Genomic DNA, 19,736 nt, shown 5'->3' with positions numbered 1-19,736 from the left:
TTAAGTTTATTCTAAAAACATGATATATAATTTTCTACATAATCGTTTTTTATATAGGTCGGAAAAAGAGTGGGATACCTTCTATGAAGTGCTTTACGACTACCAGAAAAAGGTCAAATTTGTGGATGAATAGTTGAAGCAATTATTTATTCGATCAAACAATAAAATACTACTACTGTATACCTCACACCATGCCACATTGCATTTGTACATATCGCTCATTTACTCAAAGAGTGATATAACTCAAAAAATGGGTTTTGATATCTCTAAAATGTGTAGTTGATATCTCTAAAACTCAACGATTTACAGCATATTTCCAATGAGGTTGAGGTTGTGTTTATGAAGCACTAAAACCCTTCAAATCATGTTTGATCTTGCACAGAAACTTAGCACTTTTACCAGGCTAGCTCTTTGCAAAAAATGGTCCAAGTAGTTATTTTATTTTGTGTGTAATAATTGTTTTTAATTTGGAAAGTAAAATTTCAATCGGCAACGTAAAACGCGTTCTTCTCGAAACTTCATTTTTTTAAGATGTGACACTCTTTGTGTAAATGAGCGATGTGTTGAACGCAGCGACACACAAAGGATACAGGACATTGGTAGCACACACAATAGGTGGCTTGTTTGTATGTGAATAAAAAAGCATAAAAATAAAAGTGAAAAAATAATGAATGTGCAAATGGCACAAATATGTTTTTTGTGTTAAAATCAGAACCTCTCGAAACACGAGCCCGAGCCCCTAACTGCATGTAAACAAGAGCAACAACATTATTATGTGTTAACCTACATACAAACATATCTACATATGTATGTATGTATGTACATTTGATTTAATACCAAATAGATTTTTGCAATGCACCCACCCTACAGGAAAATCATGTCACGCGTAAACATGGATATGTGGGGCGCCCACCATTGTAAAAGCGCAATACTGACACTTTTTCAACAAGATTAGAAATTATTCCCCATTCTTAAGTTATCTGTGGTTAGCCTTATCTGTTACGTCCATATAGTAAGTAACAATTGTTACGATAAAATATTCTTTGCAAATATTAATTAATGTTGTTGTACACATACATACATATGTATATTTTTGATAGAAGTGAAATATTTTTTTTTTTTTATTTATTTTTAATTAATAGGTTTGTCCTCGTACTTGATAACAAAGACATAAATATAACAAGATAGGACAATTTAATGTTATCATAAATCAGTGAATAGCTTTTGAATTTAGCATAATGTAATTTTACGATATGGTTAAATAACATTATATTATTTTATACGGAATGGAATTCTTCTTGAATTCATATATTTCGCTTCTGATAATACCTATAACTTGAAATTTTCCTTCTTGATTGCGATTTTAGTTACCAGCAACCTGCATTGTTTATGTTAAAGGTAATGTTTCTATACATTGTTTCATAAACATTTTTTGTTGCTGCATTATTTCTTGTCTTTATAGTTGTATGTTTTTGTTGATAATTTTTACTAAATATTAGGCGTGAGCTACAACTTTGCTTCCACGTGTGGAAATTCTTAGCGGTTTAGAAGATATGAGCCTGACAAAATGATCCCTTTTGACTTCAAGGCCTCAGGTTTTTGGGGGCCAATAACCGTGATAGGGAAAAACGCCTTATTTTTGGTCTTCTATCACGCTGGTGTGTCAGAATATGGTTAATAATTTTCGTGTCGCATAATGTTATGTACCGGCAGGGTTTTGGAGTTTTTGGACCATTATCTCAGGAAGTATTGACTTATTCCGGAAAAAAAATGTACCTGTAGAACAACCTACTGAAACAAGAATCGAAGCGATGAGGCAGCAGCTCTGAAACTTCACTTTTTCCGAATTGTGTGTGGAAGGTACCCGAAGGAGTGGACCGATATAGTCCCTATATCTGTAAGCAATAATACGATGTGCAAAGTTTGGACCAATCTGAAACTTCCTGCGAGAATTATCTTACGGATTTGCCATTTCGGTTGGTGCCAGGGTTTCTTGGAGCTTTTAGGCCAATATCTCAGGAAGTATGGACTTGCTCAAGAAAAACAATGGTGCCGTCGTAAAGGGAGCCAAAAGGACAACCTACTGAAAAAAATTTCAAAACGATCCGAGAGGAGCTCTAAAACTTCACTTATCCGAATTTTCTGTGGGAAGTACCCGAAGGAGTGGTCTAAGTTGAGACAAAATATTACGATACATAAAATTTGATTCGAATCGGTTGACCCGTTGGAGAGTTATCGTGCACACCAGACAGACAGACGGATATGGCTAAATCGACTCCAAATCTGAAACGAAATTCGTCCAAACATACGTGGGGTCTAAAACCGACATTTCGATGAGGCACATTTTTGATCGAATCAAAGTGTATATACCCTCTCTAGCCTAAAGGCTGAGGGTATAAAAACCTACATATATTATTCTAAATACAGAAACTAATGATAATAAACACTATTGTAAATTCCGTTTTAATTAAGTATTTAGTATTCGTATATAGACATTGCCACCCGTCCTGCCTAATCCTTTATTTTTATATTAAGTAATGTGAATATTCTACTCATTTATGCTAAAATTAATAGACCACATGCGTACTTAAGACTCTCACTTCCATTGAACATATTATATAAATGTATTATTTCCTTTGATTACTTTAGAGAGATCAATCACTTATATAATACCATGCATGTTGATATTCAATGCAATTGACTGAAATTGATTGGAATGACGAGTTTTACTAGTTCAGCTTTTAGTGAGAATTATTATTTGACACAAGTCGGAATCTTTACATTACTAAGTTGTACTTACAATTTCTCTTTGGAGTTTCGATATATTGAAATTGGCCTGTGCCAAACGTACACTTAAAGTTGCTACATCGCTCGTCAACTGGGATCTTTCTGCAGCATTACGATCCACTAGTTTCAAAAGTTTATCCTCTAAACCTTGATTTACTTTCTGGACACGTTTATGGGATTCATATAAACGATCATATTTATCCTGCCATGCAATTATGCTGTCTTCCAGTTCGGCCTGGTGTTCGGATTCTGAGAGGCACACCTGTTCCATGACTAGAATATGATTGTCCTTCTCTTGCAACGTCTGTTTCAGAGTTTCAATTTCTTTGGCAGCCACAGCTGCAAGGCTGGCAGCAACAGGTGCTAATGTGTCGCAGGACTTCTGTAAATAGAAGGAACATGTTAAAACCAAAGTCAGATAAATAAACGGAACGTCTATTCCTATATCTGTGGCGTATAAAAATATGCAGTCTGGATTTTCCTAGATATTGAGTTATATAAATAATATGAAGTACATATCGATGCCTTACTTTGTCAACCTCGTATCTTAAAAAATACAACATTTCAGGAGAGACAAAAAACGATTTATCTTTTGCTACATGGGTGTTTGGGTAAAAGTTTAAATGCTATTATTAGGGAAACGATTACATCTATGCATAATAATAGTAATAATATACCAAACTTTTTTAGTTTAAGCATGAAACGCATGTTTGCTGCATTAACAATAATATTAATAACACCGTGCAACATGAACAAATTAACCATATTCTGAAACTGCAGCGTTATAGAAGACCAAAAAAGAGGAGATACTTCTATCGGCGTTTGTCGCTAGCAATTGCACTTTTGCGTTTAAAGTCGACCAAAGACTTGAGGCCTTGATGCCAAAAGGGATCATTTTCTCAGGCTGATAACTTCCAAACCGTTAAGAATTTTGATTTACTGCCAAGGGCAAAGATTTAACTCATGTCATAAAGAACAAATATTGCAAACATATAAAATCCATAAAACGTCATCACACACAGCTTCGACACCTTGATATCAAGATGAATATTTTTTTCAGGCGTATATCTTCCAACCCACATACACACCTACACTTTAATAGAAACCCTCACTCAAAATTTCAAGATTCCAGATCAAGCCGTTTCGCATCTGCGTTGATTACCAGTAAGTCACTCAAATCGTACAATTTTAGTACTATTCGAACCCTTCTAGTACGAATTTCCAAAAAACCCTGCCTTATCACACACCTAATCACCATTAGAAACCCTCACTCAAAATTGCGGGATCCTAGCTTCAGCCGTTTCGCCTGGAAATTAAGATACGAGTTTGTTGCATTTACGAAAATAGGAGTGAATGAGATACGAGAATACTTTTTAACATTTTTACATTTTTACATTTTTACAGAATAAGTAATAATATAATTATTCCACAAACATCCCAGAGGAGACTTCTCTCATATCAATGAGTGCACCCTGATTCATATTATCTCAATGATATGGGACCTACAGTTTATCGTGTCTAAGACACCACTTTTGTAGAGAAGTTTTTCATGGCTGAAATACTCAGGAAATGTAGCCAACATTACTGAGAGGTATTTTGCCACCGTTGAAAAGTATTTAGATCTTGCCTGGCCGGGGAATCGAACCCACGACCCTATGTGTGCAAGGCGGGTGTGCATACCATTGCACCACGGTGGCACCCGAGATCATAAATAGTTGAAGTAATAAAACACAAACATAGCAATCGATTGATATGAAAAAAGTCAAAACTTAATATTTCTAAGATACGAGGTTGAGAAAGTAAAGCATCGATATTCAATATCATCATTCATCATTTTTTATCATTTTGTGTCGCAGATATACGCCAATTAAATAAATTTAAAATAGCTGTCCGACTTTCGCTTGGACCACTGTAAGTCATTTAAGTTATAAAGTTATAAAGTAAAAAAGTACCAGGCGGCCTGCCTGTCAAACCAAGAAGCGAACACAATGATTATGCCGTATATAAAATATGTTCATTTTGTAGCACGAGTTTGCTTTAAAATATCGTCGGTGTCATGCTTAAGTGTTCCATACGCCATTTGCCTGTTTTGAGATAATCGCATTTTAATGTTTTGCGTCACAACTGTGTGGAGCTGGCTAAGCAAATATTTATATTTTTGACTTAAAATATTAATAATAGTGTATAGAACATATTTGCAAAAATTTAGAGGAATATGTATTGGAATATAAAAGTTATAGAGAATTTTTTAAAAAAAATAATTTTTGTCGCTCTTATGACACAAATGTGAAATATTGTAAATCACATGGAACAAAGTGACAAAAAAAATTTCCATATTTGCCTCAATAAATTAAATACTTCTAAATCGAAAATTAAAATTCTGATTTTTGAAATGTGTTTTTAAACTTGTAAGTTTTTAAAATATTAATTTCATAACTGAAAAAAGTTTATGCTTTCCCGTCGAGGCGTGCCGACTAGAAATTCAGAATAGAAGAACATACCGGAAAACCCTAGAAACCACCTGTATCTCAAAAAGTAAAAAATGGCGTGACTTAAGCATGACACCGACGATATGTGGAATCTGTAGGTACCGTAATGTGGGGCTATACCAAATCATTGACATACACATATCAAACATTTTTAGTAAGCGAACTTCTGATGCATAGATAACTCGAAATAGTTGATTACGTTAAACTAAATTTATAAGAAAATTTTGAAAAAAGTTTGAGAGTTATCTTGCACACTTGCAATTTTGTATGTGCCGACAGGGTTTTTAGAGCGTTTGGGCAATTATCTCAAGAAGTATGGGAAAACTGTTGCCATTATAATAGGGACCGTGAAAACAACCTTCTGCAAAAGTTTCAAATAGATCGGAGACGAGTCCTACAACTGCACTTTGCCCAAATTTTGAGTGGGAGGTATGCGAAGCACGGGACCCATATACTCCATATTCCAACCTGATACATGACTGACTCCATGCGAGAGTTATGTTGAGCATCCCGTCTGGGTTTCTTGGAGCTTTTAGGCCATTATCTCAGGAAGTATGGACTTGTCCCGAAAAAAAATTGTACCATCGTAAAGGGGACTCCAAAGACAAGCTGCTGAAATTCAAAACGATCCTATAGGAGCCCTCAAACTTAACTTTTTCCAAATTGTGTGTGGAAGGTATCGAAGGAGTGGACCGATACAGTTCATATTCGAACTCGATATATTCCAGGGAGGAATAATACGATGTGCAAAATTTGGATCAAATCGATTGCTCCATTAGAGAGTTATCCCGCGCACCAGCCAGCCAAACAGACAGATGGACATATAAAAGAGGGCCGAAAAAAAGCAGACACGTGTCGGCGTTTAGAAAGTTTACGTCGAGAAGTACCCTAAATGCGTGGGGGAAGTTCCCCCTCTTTGTACATTTTTGGAAATATTCGAGTTAAGATTCCTTGGAATTCTTGCATGTTAGGCATATACGAGGGCGGTTCGGAAACTTCTTAGCCTATCAATGAAAGAGAATAGTTAGTTTTTAAAAAATATTTTTATTTTTCAATATAATCTCCTGAAACTTCAATACACTTAGTCCAACGCTTTTCTAGCAATTCTATCCCTTGATTAAAATAGTTTTCCTCAAGGTCTTCAAAATAGTAATAGTAATCGCATCTTTATTTGAGGTAAAACGCTTGCCAGCAAGGAATTTTTTTAGAGTTGGGAACAAGTAAAAGTCACTGGTAGCTAAATCAGGAGAATAAGGTGGGTGGTCAAGCAACTCGTACTTTAATTCGTTGATTTTAGCCATTGTTAAAACACTCTTGTGCGCTGGTGCATTGTCTTGATGAAAAATTATTTTTTTCTGTTGTAAGCCAGGGCGTTTTTCTCGAATTTGTACATTTAAATGATCCAAAAGGTTGCAATAGTACTCTGAATTGATTGTTTTACCCTTTTGCAGATAGTCAATCAATAAAATGCCTTTGAGGTCGCAAAAAACCGTTGTCATAACCTTACCAGCCGATTGAATTGTTTTTGCCTTCTTTGGGGCACTTCCTCCAGCTTCAGTCCATTGTTTGGATTGTTCTTTTGTCTTTGGAGTATAGTGGTGGATCCATGTCTCATCAACAGTTATGAAACGACGCTTAAAATCCATTTTATTTCGCTTAAAACGATCCAAACAAGCTTGAGAAATGTTCATTCTTATGCGTTTTTGATCGACTGTTAACAAATGCGGCACCCATCTTGCAGAAAGTTTTTTCGTCTGTAGTTCTTCATGCAAAATTAAATAGACTCGATCATTTGAGATGCCCATGATATTAGCAATTTCACGCACTTTTATTCGTCGATCATTTAATACCATATCATGCACTTTGGCTACAACTTCTGTTGTTGTTGCTGTTTTTGGACGTCCACTACGTGGTTCATCTTCAATGCTTGTACGACCACGTTTAAATTCAGCAACCCAATTTTTTACTGTTGCATATGAAGGAGCACTTTCACCTAACACATTCACCATATCATTATGAATTTCTTGTCCCGATAAACCTTTTTTATGTAAATATTTAATTTAATATTTCCATTGTAAAAAAATTGCGGATGCGTCTTTTTTGAACACCTGTTTCTATATGAAGGAGTTGCCAGATCGATACAAAATTTAACATGTGTTCATAACAGAGATGGAAGTTTCCAAAACACTTAACTTTTTTCTGTTTATACCGCGCTTTTTGTGCTAGGCTAAGAAGTTTCCGAACTGCCCTCGTAGTCTTTTTGGCAATATTACTGCCAACAATGCGAGGAATCTTTTAGTTACATAATTTAACCCTCAAGCGTGTGATTAAAGGGGTCTTTTTGGTCCATTTTTCCAAAAACGTTTTAAATCCCATTTATTTTGAGATCGAATCGGATCTACAAAAATGTTTGTCATAAAATTTCACTACAGGCCCTACAATACATCAGAAATCTAAATCGTACCTGAAAGCCCAGAATCTATAAAAATTAAAAGCACGTTTTAGGGTTAATGCTGTATTTTATCTATGTTTGTGTCAAGTTGTCCCACAAACAAGTAAAAAAGTATCAGTCGGCTTTGCCGACAGAGATATACCCTCAGCCGGTGTATATTAAAACAATTTTTTTTCCAAAAAACGCATGTATTTATGGAGTTTTAAGAATTTTGGGCGTTTGAACTGACAAAAATGTTGATTAGGATTTAATATCAAAAGTTTTGCGGAGGAGATACTAAAAAGAATGGATCTCCAGCCACTACATATGGTACCATAGGGGTTTTTTTAGAACATCAGGGATGTTTGCTCAAGAAGTATGAACTTGCCCCTGAAACAACTTTTACCATCGCAATTGAGGTAGCAATGCAAGTTGCTTCAACAAAAATCAAAGCGATTCGAAAGCAGGTCTTAAAGTGAACATGTATCCGAAATTTTGAGTGGGAGGTAACGGATGGAGTGGACAAATATAGTCCATATTTGAACCTGATCTATATCTGGTAGATATATTAGGATGTGTAAAGTATGGACCAATTCGGCCACTCTCTTCAAGAGTTATCGTACGCACAATTTTTCCGAACATTTTTGAACTTTTGTGAGGGAGGTACCTGAAGGAGTGGACCGATATGGCTTATCATCGAACTTAAACTATGTTTGGACAAAATATTACTAAGGCCAAACTTTGGACCGAATCGGCAGACCTGTTCGAGAGTTTTTTTGCCCTCCAACCTCCTCACACGGTGTCATAGGGGTTTTTTGCAACTTTCAGGCTATTTTCTCAGGAAGTATGGACTTGCCCCTGATGAAACTTATACCGTCGTATGGAGGGCAGTGAATACAAGTTGCTAAAGCAAAAATCAAAGCGATTCGAGAGATGTTCCTAAACTGAACTTTTCCAAAATTTTGTGTGGGAGGTACCCGACGGAGTGGACCGATTGAGTCCATATTAAAACCTGATCTAAGTCTGGTACACGCTCCACGATGGGCAAAGTATGGACCAAATCGGTTACACCCTTCAAGAGTTATCGTGCGTACAAATTTTCCGAACATTTTCGAACTTTTGTGGGGGAGGTACCGGAAGGAGTGGACCGATATAGTTCATCTTCGAACTTAAACTAAGTTTGGACAAAATATTACGAAAGCCAAAATTTGAACCGAATCGGTTCATCCCTTCGAGAGTTATCGTGCGCTCCAGCCAGACAGACAGACAGACGGACGGACATTGCTCAATCGACTCGAAATTGTCTGAAACACATTTCGTCCAAACATACTTGGGGTCTAAAACCATTATTTCGATGAGGCACATTTTGCCCGTATGAAAGTGTATATACCCTTCATAGCCTAAAGGCTGAGGGTATAAACATAATTCGCTATTCCTTTATAATTTTTTTATTTGACAGTTTTTTCCTTTATAAATTTTTCATTTCACATTTTCATAGAAACAGAATTGAGTTCCTGGTTTCACTATACGTAGTAATTCGTCGGTCCCCAACTGCTACTTTATACAGAAGTTCGACTGTATATGATATAGGGATACACAGTGAAATGCATTTTTTCGGTTTTTGTCTAAAACTTAAAACTCGATTTTCGGTAAAGCCGATTTACGGCTTTATAAAGGTTTTCTAAAAGTCGTCTTTTGAGTTTTCATTAACAACCGAAAAGCGGTTATAATCGGTGGTCGACTATGACTACCCAGCAAAAAGTTTGCCTCCAAAGAGGCAGTTAAATGATATGTACAAGTGATGTGGAAGTGCATCAAATTATGCATTTTCACTCATGATTTTTACAAGAGCGTGACTACTGAAAGAGGCACTCCATTGCACTGCATTTTAACTGACCCTTTGGCACTGCATTTTAACTGACCCTCTGGCACTGCATTTTAACTGACCCTTTGGCACTGCATTTTAACTGACCCTTTGGCACGGCATTTTAACTGACCCTTTGGCATTGCATTTTAACTAACGCTTTGGGGTAGAATAGGAGGCAGTCCAAAGCAGGTGTTTTGATACAGGCATTCTGCGGAAATTGTGCAAGCCATTACAAAATATGCCAGAACAAATAAAATGCATTTATTATTTGTGTAAAACAAAAATATTAAGAACTTTATTACATTAACACAAATTATGAAAATTCTCAATTGAATCAATCGCAAACATGCGTGTTTCCTCCGCCCTCCATTTGTTCCAAGCTGTACTGTTTTTACTTCATTTGCTAAATGGGTTGCCTTCCCATCACCAGTTAAGATTTCGACATGTACTCCAACAGCACACCATTCGGAAATTTTCTTCTCGTGAGTTACCGGAAAAATGTTCACAAATTAAATATTATTTAGTTTGTATTAACAAATGTTTGGAAATGTTAACACGCTTATCTCTTTTTGGAAAATGTAGAGATGTACAAACTGATTTATGTACATGTAGGGATCTCTAACAACTGCTAATAAAATGTAGCCAACGGAGTGCCTTTTTCACGACTCCGTTTGGACTGCATCCGGATGCTGTTAAATTGTGAGGAATTGGAGTGCCTTTTTCACGACTCCGCTGAACTGCATCAGGATGTCGTTGAAATGTGACAAGTGGATGTGATTCTTTGGATTGCATCCAAATGCGGTTAAAATGTGAGGACTGGAGTGCCTTTTTCACGACTCCGGTTGAACTGCATCAAAACATGCCGTGACAGAACTAGTCCACATTGCACTACTTCCAATTTATTTTGCTGGGTAATAATAGAAAAAGAATAACCGCTTATCCGGTTTTCGCACAGTCAATAGTCGACTACGGGTTTTCAAATTTTACGACTAGTAATCGATTAATTAACCGAAATCGACTTTACTTATCCCTAATATGATACAGGCCGGTTCCCATAAGATTGATTAAAATAAACAATTATTACCATTCCGAAAAAAATTTCATGCAAAATATTGTAACTAATTAGTAGTCTTATGAGACATGCTCTAAAAATGTTTCTATGGATAATTCACTCCAGAATATATACCTAAAATTAGTTGTCAAAGTACATTATCGTGAATCAAATCACACACAAAAGGTAAAAATGCAATTTACAGTAATGCGTTATTGTAAACTAATTTTTAACGCTTGGTATGGATTAGAGTTGTGCCAAAGGAACTACATATATCGTCACCTGAAATGCCCAAAGACGGAACCCTCAACGCAACCCTTTGAGGGTTACGTCTTTGGGTATTTCAGGTGACGACATGCAACTATCTAGTTCACTTCGCAGTTCCAATGGCCCACAACAAAATGCGTATACCTTATATCACACGTTAGATTTCAAAATGTTACTCATATGTTTTGGAACTAGTACAAGGAACTAGGAACTAGATTGCCCAACTCTAGTATGGATCATGCCACAATTATTGTTATTGATGTAACACCTTCTTATTCCGCCATGTTCTCTCCCAAAAACTCAATTTACTTTACCGAAAAATGTTTACGTGTGACTACTGACTTACAAATTGACGCAAAGATTCTTTATTTGTCTTTCGATGTATACTGTTGGGAGACTCCATAGAGAAGACGACATTAAACATTGAATTAACAATATTTCAAAGATTCACAAACTTGCCACAATTTACATAAAACTTCTCCGAAGTCATACTCTCACCGACACGCGGTTAGGTCTCGGCAATAAAAACGAGTTTTGATATCACTGAGCTAAAATAGAATCGGCTGCATTCATTGATATGAGACAAAATCTTGCTTCTGGGATAACTATCGCTGTGTCTGCTTACTCGATATTTGGTAACAATTCTTACTACGTGCCGTGTGTTAACACGACATATTGACAGTTCGACATTGAAAATTTGCAGGTTTTTGAATGAGCCAATTTCTCCTTTCTACGAGAACTAACATATGATAAAACACTGATTATTGTATGCTTTCTAAACGTGTTTGGACACTTTATTTACATATCTGTGTAAGAGGGATGCGTTGATTAAAAAAACCACGTTAACGAGTTGATATTTTGGCAAATGACAAAGCGACACTGAATTCGTTTTAATCAAATGTGATGAACATCCCAGATGCAAGAACAAAAATTACGACTGAAGAGTAAGCTATGTTTCAATTTACGCGGATTGTCGGGAGATTATCACCGCACCATCATTCACAATCACTATCCATGTACATATGTATGTAAGTATGAATGTAAGAACAGGCATCGTCATTGTCATAAAATAAAGCAACGGCAACAGAAATAACAACAACTAAATGGAAAACAACAAAATATTATCATAATTATCAGTAAAATTTTGAAAACAGAAACAGAATAAACGACCACTACTCGACTCACACAATTAAATGCGATTACCCCACCCCGCACTGTTGACAGCCACATGATACAGTTCAGCCTCAGTCTGCATTATCAGTACCAGTGCCAATAAACAAATATTGTGGATGCTATACAGTAAATTCCACAATAATGTTATAGGTTTCAAAACACAAGTCATAAGGTGGAAAAAATTAAATTACACTGTGTGCAATATTCCGTCATAGAAAATTATCCATATTCTGACAACGCAGCGTGATAGAATACCAAAAAAGTAACACATGTACCGGCTTATAGGTTCCCAAAGATCTGAGGCCTTGATGTCAGAAGGGATCAGTTTGTCAAACTCGTATCTTCCAAATGTATAAGTTGTAGCTCTTCTCAAAAAGATCAAAAATCGTTGTTTATTTTTTTCTCGGGGGTTGGTCTATTATATTCAAGCCGTTCAAAATTCAAACCAACTATAAAAATATACCTAAGATCTCTATTAACAACTTTCTAGAACGAACTCTGTAGAAACAATTCTAAAAGGCCATGGGTTTTAAACGTTCACACAGTATGCTCGACAGCACTTTGTATGCGATGGGTAGGAGACTCATGCCTCCTTTATTTGCACAAACCGTCTTGTCTCCTTTGTTGTGTACGGGACATATGTAGTAGGCTGAGGTTCCAGTCGTTGGGTATGCTTTCTTCCTTTTAGGTGGAGGTTCTTGGTACCCAAGTATAGATTTTGCGGCAGTCTGAAGGGAGTGAGCTATTCTTCGCCACTGCTCTTCTTCATTCTGTCTTCCAGTATGCGGGTCAGTTGAGCGGAGTAGGTTTGTGCTGTCTGTTGTGTTTGCAGCTTCTCGACATCCAGCTTCCGACGAGTGCGTACCTTCGCTTCTACAAGGAAATGGTCCGAATCAATGTTCGTACCTCGAATCGATCGGACATCTAACACACTGGACGAGTGTCTTCCGTCTATCAAAACATGATCAATCTGATTTTTTTTTGTCTTCCCATGTGTAGGAACCTGGTGCTGCTCACTACCATGTTCTTTGCCGCTGCAAAATCAATCAGCCTCATTCCGTTGTCGGATGTTACCTGATGAAGGCTGAACTTGCCGACCGTGGGACCAAATATATTTTCCTTTCCTATTTTAGCATTAACATCTCCTAGAACAATCTTAATGTCACGATACATTGCGTAATCGTTTGTGATCTTTACGTCTGCCCGATTCCATCGCACTTCCTGTTAGGCGATAATATCAGCTTTGTACTTATCAAGTACATTCGGCAGCGCGCAAACTGCACCTACTCTGTAGAGAGCCCTGACATTCCAGGTGCAGATCAAGGTCCTTAATACGTTTGCGGGGGTCGTCAACTTTAGAGGGGTTTGTGTGTCTTCTATTTCTTTCATAGTAAGCTGTTTTGACGGGGTGAGTTACTAGCCCAACGCCCAACACAAGTTTTTATCGTTCTTATGGGTGAACACGCGACACATGTTAGCTCACTACCTTTAATGGGCGTTAAAGGCAGTTCCCCAGGTGACAACACGGGGAGGTCAGTGTCCACTTGAGATGAAAGAGGGACCAAGATAAGTCTTGGGCTTTGCCATGTTAAAGCCGGTCAAGACCGTTCCTTGGTATCATTCATGCATCCATTTATTTGCATTTTGGTTCTAAGTGAAGCGAACGCTCCTTTTATGACGATTTTTGCACAATCAATGCGTTATAAAAGCATTGAAAGCTGTGTATTCCAATTTTCAAATAGGTATCATATCCAATAGTGGTGGTGGAATATCGCTGAAGGGCACAAAACGGAAATTGAGGTTCTCCTACTTTTTTTGTTGGGAATATAAAAACGGGCACAATTTGTGAGAAAATTAACTCAAAAGTGTAGTATAATTATAGTTTGTAAGGTAGTGTAACATATGATTTCTAAACATTATGATTAAGCTAAAACACTCAATTGTAATTACTCTCGTTTGTACGTAGGTAGAGAATCTCTAATAGAGATGTGCCGATGTGTGTGTGCTTATTTGGGCTACCTGACCACAAGATGAGGAGCTTGAGTTTTTCAGTTTGAATCTAACTACGAACAAGCACGGACATCTTGTCATCTCTATGCTCGTTCTAATGCACCATATAAACATAAGAAAAAAATAAAAAGAAGCGGATAATTGTTGTGTATTAATTTTAATAAACTATAACCGGTCATACTATAAAAGGAAAGTCCTTATGTGTATGGATTATTACACCTTCCAAAAGAACAATGGTCCCAAAAGTATGGATTTCCTTCAAGAAATTCGAGTTTATTCAAACAGGACAAGTTGAAACCCGATCAAGATCACCGAATATTGAAACTTTGGAGCTATTCTCAGCATTTTATGGCTTTATAATTCATAAACAGGACATAACACCCGGAATTTTGTCACTACAGTAGATGTATTTACAGATGATCAATTTTTCTGGGTTTGTCACTATAAGTACTGAATTTGTCACTATAAGTACTATAACTGTCATTAAAACTAATTAATATCCTCTTGAGGATCTTAAAACAGATTTAGTTTTATTTTGTTCAAAAATATCAAGAATTTTTTACACAGTTCCACAAGGGTTCTGCTTTGCATATTAACATATTAAGCTTTGTGTTCTAGCAAAGCATGTGGGCATGACCTAATATCGCCTAAGGTAATTAAATTATGTCATGAAACACTTGTTCCCCATCTTGTTCACATCTTCAACAGCATCATACACACAGGCAATTATCCTGATATTCTTAAAATTCACAAAGTGATACCTATCCCCAAGGAGAAAAACAGTATGTCAGTTGAAAAATTCAGACCAATATCTGTACTTTCTGTCATTAACAATATATTTGAAAAACTAATACATCGCCAACTTTTTGAGTTTTTTGATACCAATAACATTTTTGCTACCAGCCAATATGGCTTTAGAAAGGGATGCGGCACAGAGGAAATATTACTTAACGTGCAGAATTATGTATGTAAACAATTAGACAATGGCTTTAGTTATGTTACGGGCGTATTCTTTGATCTCATAAAGGCCTTTGATATGGTGGATCATCAGGTTTTAATCGATAAATTGTATCAATATGGTGTTACCAGAAATAGTCTTGAGGTTTTCAAATCGTATTTGCGAAACAGATATCAATACGTAGAAGTTAATAAAGGAAAAAGTACATTGAGTTTAGTAAATTACGGGGTACCGCAAGGTAGTGTAATAGGACCCTTACTATTTGCAATTTTTATTAATGATTTAGAAAAACTTCAGCTGACTGGAAAGCTGTTTGTTTATGCAGATGATATTAGCATTTTCTATCCTTGTAAATATGAAGCTTCAATAATACCGTATATAGAACGTGATGCAGCCCTTTTACTTGAGTATATGCGATTGAATAAACTTTTTATTAACCAAGCGAAGACCAAGATAATAAGGTTTAGGCCATATGGCCACTTTGATATGAATTTTAAAGTAAATATTAATGGAACTGAGGTAACAGAAGTCGACTCAATTAAATACCTGGGTATGCATCTGCAGTCTAACTTGTCATGGGACAAACATATTAAATATCTGAAATCAAAAATATCTCCAGCAATTGGAATATTATACAAATTCAGATATAATTTTGATCAAGCTACAAAACTTCTTATCTATGAAACTTTAATACAAAGTAATTTAAATTATTTGGCGATTATATATGCAAATAAAAAAACAACAGAATTGAAGTCGTTACAGCGTCTACAGAATAAAATGCTCTTTATACAGACATATTTCCGAATATTTTGCCCATACATGGTATATATAAGCGCCAAATACTCACATATGTCTACAAATGTATCCAGAACATTGGGTACCATACAACAGAGTTTTTGCGAACTAGTCATACATTCAATACAAGATATAGTCATAATTTAAGAGTAGCGTTATGTCGAACAGAAACCACTAAACAAAGAATTGATTACTCTGGCAGTCGGGAATATAACAATTTGCCAAACCATGTAAGATCTTGCGTTGGTCTTTCTAAATTTAAAAGAACTTTGAAAGCATACCTTTCAACATGTATTAATGAAATATTATCTTAATTTGATATATGGTATTTGATCTACTTCTGATATATGTCATTATTTTTCTTTTTTATACATATACATATGTAAGATGTTTTAAATTGCCAACTTGCCTCTTTTAAGCCTTCCGGCGCTGAGGCCCAAACTGAATTTCTGTAAAATTGTATATTGTATTCAAAATAAAAAAATAAAATAAAAAAAAAAAAAAAACTTTTGCGACATAAATTTTGGGCTTTTTAAGATTCGAACCGTACATTTTCTAATGAATGCAAATATTGCGCACTTTTCATTGTTATCACCGAAGACTACCTTCGTGTCTATCAAATAGAACTAATTGTTTGTTGTTTTCAGTAAGTTATAGTGCTTTTTATACCTAATACTTTTTGATTTCAATGCTGCATACTAACTTTTGCGACAGGCTGTACACTTTCACACGCAAGCAGAAAAAAATATATGTTAGAAATATGTTTGGATCCAAACAAATATTTGTTTGCACCCAAACATATAATTTGTTAGCATCCAAACATATAATTATTTGCACCCAAACATATAATTTGTTTGCGGGACCCAAACATGTCTTAGGTTTGGGACTGATTGCAAACAAATATATGTTTGCTGCAAAATATGTTTGGACATATTTTAGAGAGGCGTTTTTTCCTGTTTAAGACAAGGGGCAAGTCCATGACACCATGTTTAGTGGCTGGAGCGCACGAAGTGTTCGAAGATCCTTTGGAAATTTATTATATATTTATTTTGTTTTGTAGCCGGAATTCGATCTGTCCGTAGATGGCTGAGGGCATATCTCTGTCGGCAAAGCCGACTGATATCTTTTTACTTGTTTTCTCTGGTTTTGGTACATAGATTCTAAAACATTAAAAATTCAAGAAAACTATCAACTACAATAAAGTACCGAAGATATCAGTAAACAACTTTCTGGAACACTAGCAAAATAGCAAACAAATCTATTTTTATCTTTTTTTCTATGGTTATGGTTCATATATACCAAACTGTTCTAAATTCTAGGAAACAGCCAACTACAATTTACCTAAGATTCCAATAAACAACTTTCTGGAGCGTACTACACACATACATAAGAAAAAAATTGGAATTTGTTTCCCTTCAGTAATGAATGCACTTAGCTTCATCACCACATCAAAGATCATTCCCTCGGAGAAGTAAAAGAGTGGATTGGTATAATGTTACTACTCTATATAGCCTATAATTATGCCTATTCCAAAACCCGCAGTAAACTACAACTTTTTACTACGGTAACAATTGTCCTCTATGTTATCGAAAAAATAGTAAAAAATTGTAGATTCTTGTAGTTCTGGAACAGACTAATTGTAAAATAGGTAACAATAAAAATTTCAACCATTTTAAAAAAAAGTATCGTCAGAAAAATCTTAAGCTGCTTCTTTTTGGTCAAAATACATAATGTCCCTGCAAATATTGACTAGTAATTCGAGGAGCTGTGGCTGCTATATTTTGACCGAATTCAACCAAATTGGACATCAGGTATGCGATCAAAACCGATTCGACTAGATTTGAATCGAATTTGAATATACACCAAGACCTCGCTTTGCGTGATTGATACGTTCCAAAAAATACGACTCAAAGTGAAACGACGCAAAGCGAGTAAGATTTTATATGGAAAGCCATGTAAAGCCTGAAACAGTAAAAATGCCTGAAAGTTGACGGTACGGTTATATGAGGGCTATGGCAAAATGTGGACCTACGTTCAAATGTTTACCTACGTTCATCATTTTCGGTGGAGAAGTTTCTACATCACTGGGAACAGTGCCAAATTATAGCTAAATACCTTAAATCGGGCGGTACCGTTATATGAAAGCTATACTAAAACGTGAACTGATGTAGCCCTTCTTCGGACTTGATCTTCAGACCAAATACACATACAGTCTGTCGCAAAAGTTAGTATACACCGTTGAATCCAAAATGTATTAGGGTTAAATATCACTATAACGTATTGAAAACAACAAACAATTAGTTTTATTTGATAGACAAGAAGGTTGTCTTCCGTAATAACAAATAAAAGTGCGCAAAAAGACCAAAATTTATATTGCAAAAGTTAGTATACAACGGAGAATCTTCGTAGAACTGTGTAAAAAATTCTTGATATTTTTTGAACAAAATGAAACTAAATCTGTACTTAAAATCATAAAGAGTATATTAATTGGTTTTAATGGTAGTTATAGTACCTATAGTGACAAGCCCAACGTACCCTGGATCGTAAAATCCACAAAAATTGGTCATCTACAAATACAACAACTGTAGCGACAAAATTCCGGGTGTTATGTCCTGATTATGAATTTTAAAGCCATGAAATGCTCTAAAGGTTCAATATTTGGTGATCTTGATCGAGTTTCGTCTTGTTATTTTTGAAGAAACGGGAATTTCTTGAAGGAAACCCATACTTTTGATGCCATTGTCCTTTTGAAACATGTAATAATCCTTAATCCTTACACATAAGGACTTTCTTTTTCAGTTAATATTCTCACAAATTATGTCCCTTTTCACATTCCCACCAAAAATAAATAGCAGGAGAACCTCAAGGCCCGTTGTAAGCCCTACAGTTATACTGTCCTACCGGCCTTTTAGCTGTATCGGACATTCATATCGTTTTTTACGTTGGTAAGAATATATAGGGCCCCAAATGATTATTTCAATGCTTTTCCACCATACTGTGGTGGAGGGTATAAAACATTAGACACTCAAACTTTAAACAATGCAACATCGAAAATCGAGAGACGCGTAGTGAAAATTGGTATTAACTATGCAACGACGCAGCTTCGAAACCCGCGCAAAGGGAAATCTAGCATAATACACACTGACCAACAAAACCGAGTCTAGCTGAATAATTACTTTAATAATCTTTAAACAATACTTTAGGTACAGTGGGTTTGGGTTTCAAATGTCAATTCCATAGCGTAAACGTCAAATAAATCTCCATAAAAAAGGTTAACCCAGCTTCTGTATGGTGCGACATGAATGAAGTACAATTGTCAATCTAGACCTCTTCTTATCCAAATTACAATAAAACATCGACTTTTATTTTTGGCGCGCTAAATCGGTACTTTTTCTCGTAGGCGTCCAGACAACAGTTCTAAAATTATGAATGAAAATCGTCTATTTCTTTTTGTTTCCCGTTCACATATTTTGTTTTTGTTCATGTTATTTTGTTTTCAACACATTTCAATTATTATCTCACTTATTTTTACAAAAATGTCAAAATTTTGTTAACCCGACTGTCTGTGAAAAATGCTGGACAGCTGGAAGACAGCTGACAAATGTATGTATGTGTTAGTAAATCAGAGTTGTATTTGAAGACAAACTCCCAGCAAGCATCGATGAATGCGACAATCGCAATCTTATCCAACAAGATCAAGCACACGGGAAGAACTGGGCCACTATCATATGAATGGCACAGTTCTTCCCTGTGCTTGATCTTATTGGATAAGATTGCGATTGTCGCATTCATCGATGCTTAATTTGCAAGTCGATGCTCTCATAAGTTTAGCAAATATAGCGATTATAAAACAATAGGCCCCAATAATTCGTCTACAAATACATATCGTGACCATAAATGCCCGAAGA

At 35.9% G+C, this 19,736-nt stretch overlaps 1 protein-coding gene across 17 annotated transcripts in view; it reads right to left on the bottom strand.

Moving 5' to 3' along the window:
- The window catches only part of LOC141402082 (uncharacterized), a 102,910-nt gene that overhangs the window by 67,834 nt on the left and 15,340 nt on the right, over positions 1-19,736 (bottom strand). For 4 of the 17 annotated variants that reach the window (XR_012412518.1, XM_073982717.1, XM_073982723.1 and 1 more), the window contains exons 1-2: positions 11,352-11,773; positions 2,801-3,169 (exon numbers count right to left, since the gene is read on the bottom strand). Coding sequence is in view for 14 of the 17 variants with exons in the window: in XM_073982717.1 (XP_073838818.1) it covers positions 2,801-3,058 (258 nt within the window). In the remaining 3 variants the exon portion in view is untranslated. Of the gene's footprint in view, positions 1-2,800; positions 3,170-10,760; positions 10,865-11,351; positions 11,832-19,736 lie in introns of those variants that run through there. The other 13 variants (XM_073982711.1, XM_073982713.1, XM_073982728.1 and 10 more) reach the window with 9 other exon arrangements.

The sequence above is a fragment of the Musca autumnalis genome, unplaced genomic scaffold (genome assembly GCF_047663935.1).
Source record: "Musca autumnalis isolate F117 unplaced genomic scaffold, ASM4766393v1 scaffold_4, whole genome shotgun sequence".
Lineage (NCBI taxonomy): Eukaryota > Metazoa > Arthropoda > Insecta > Diptera > Muscidae > Musca > Musca autumnalis.
Note: the sequence above shows the minus strand (reverse complement) of the source record. Positions and strands in the feature narration are given on the sequence as shown.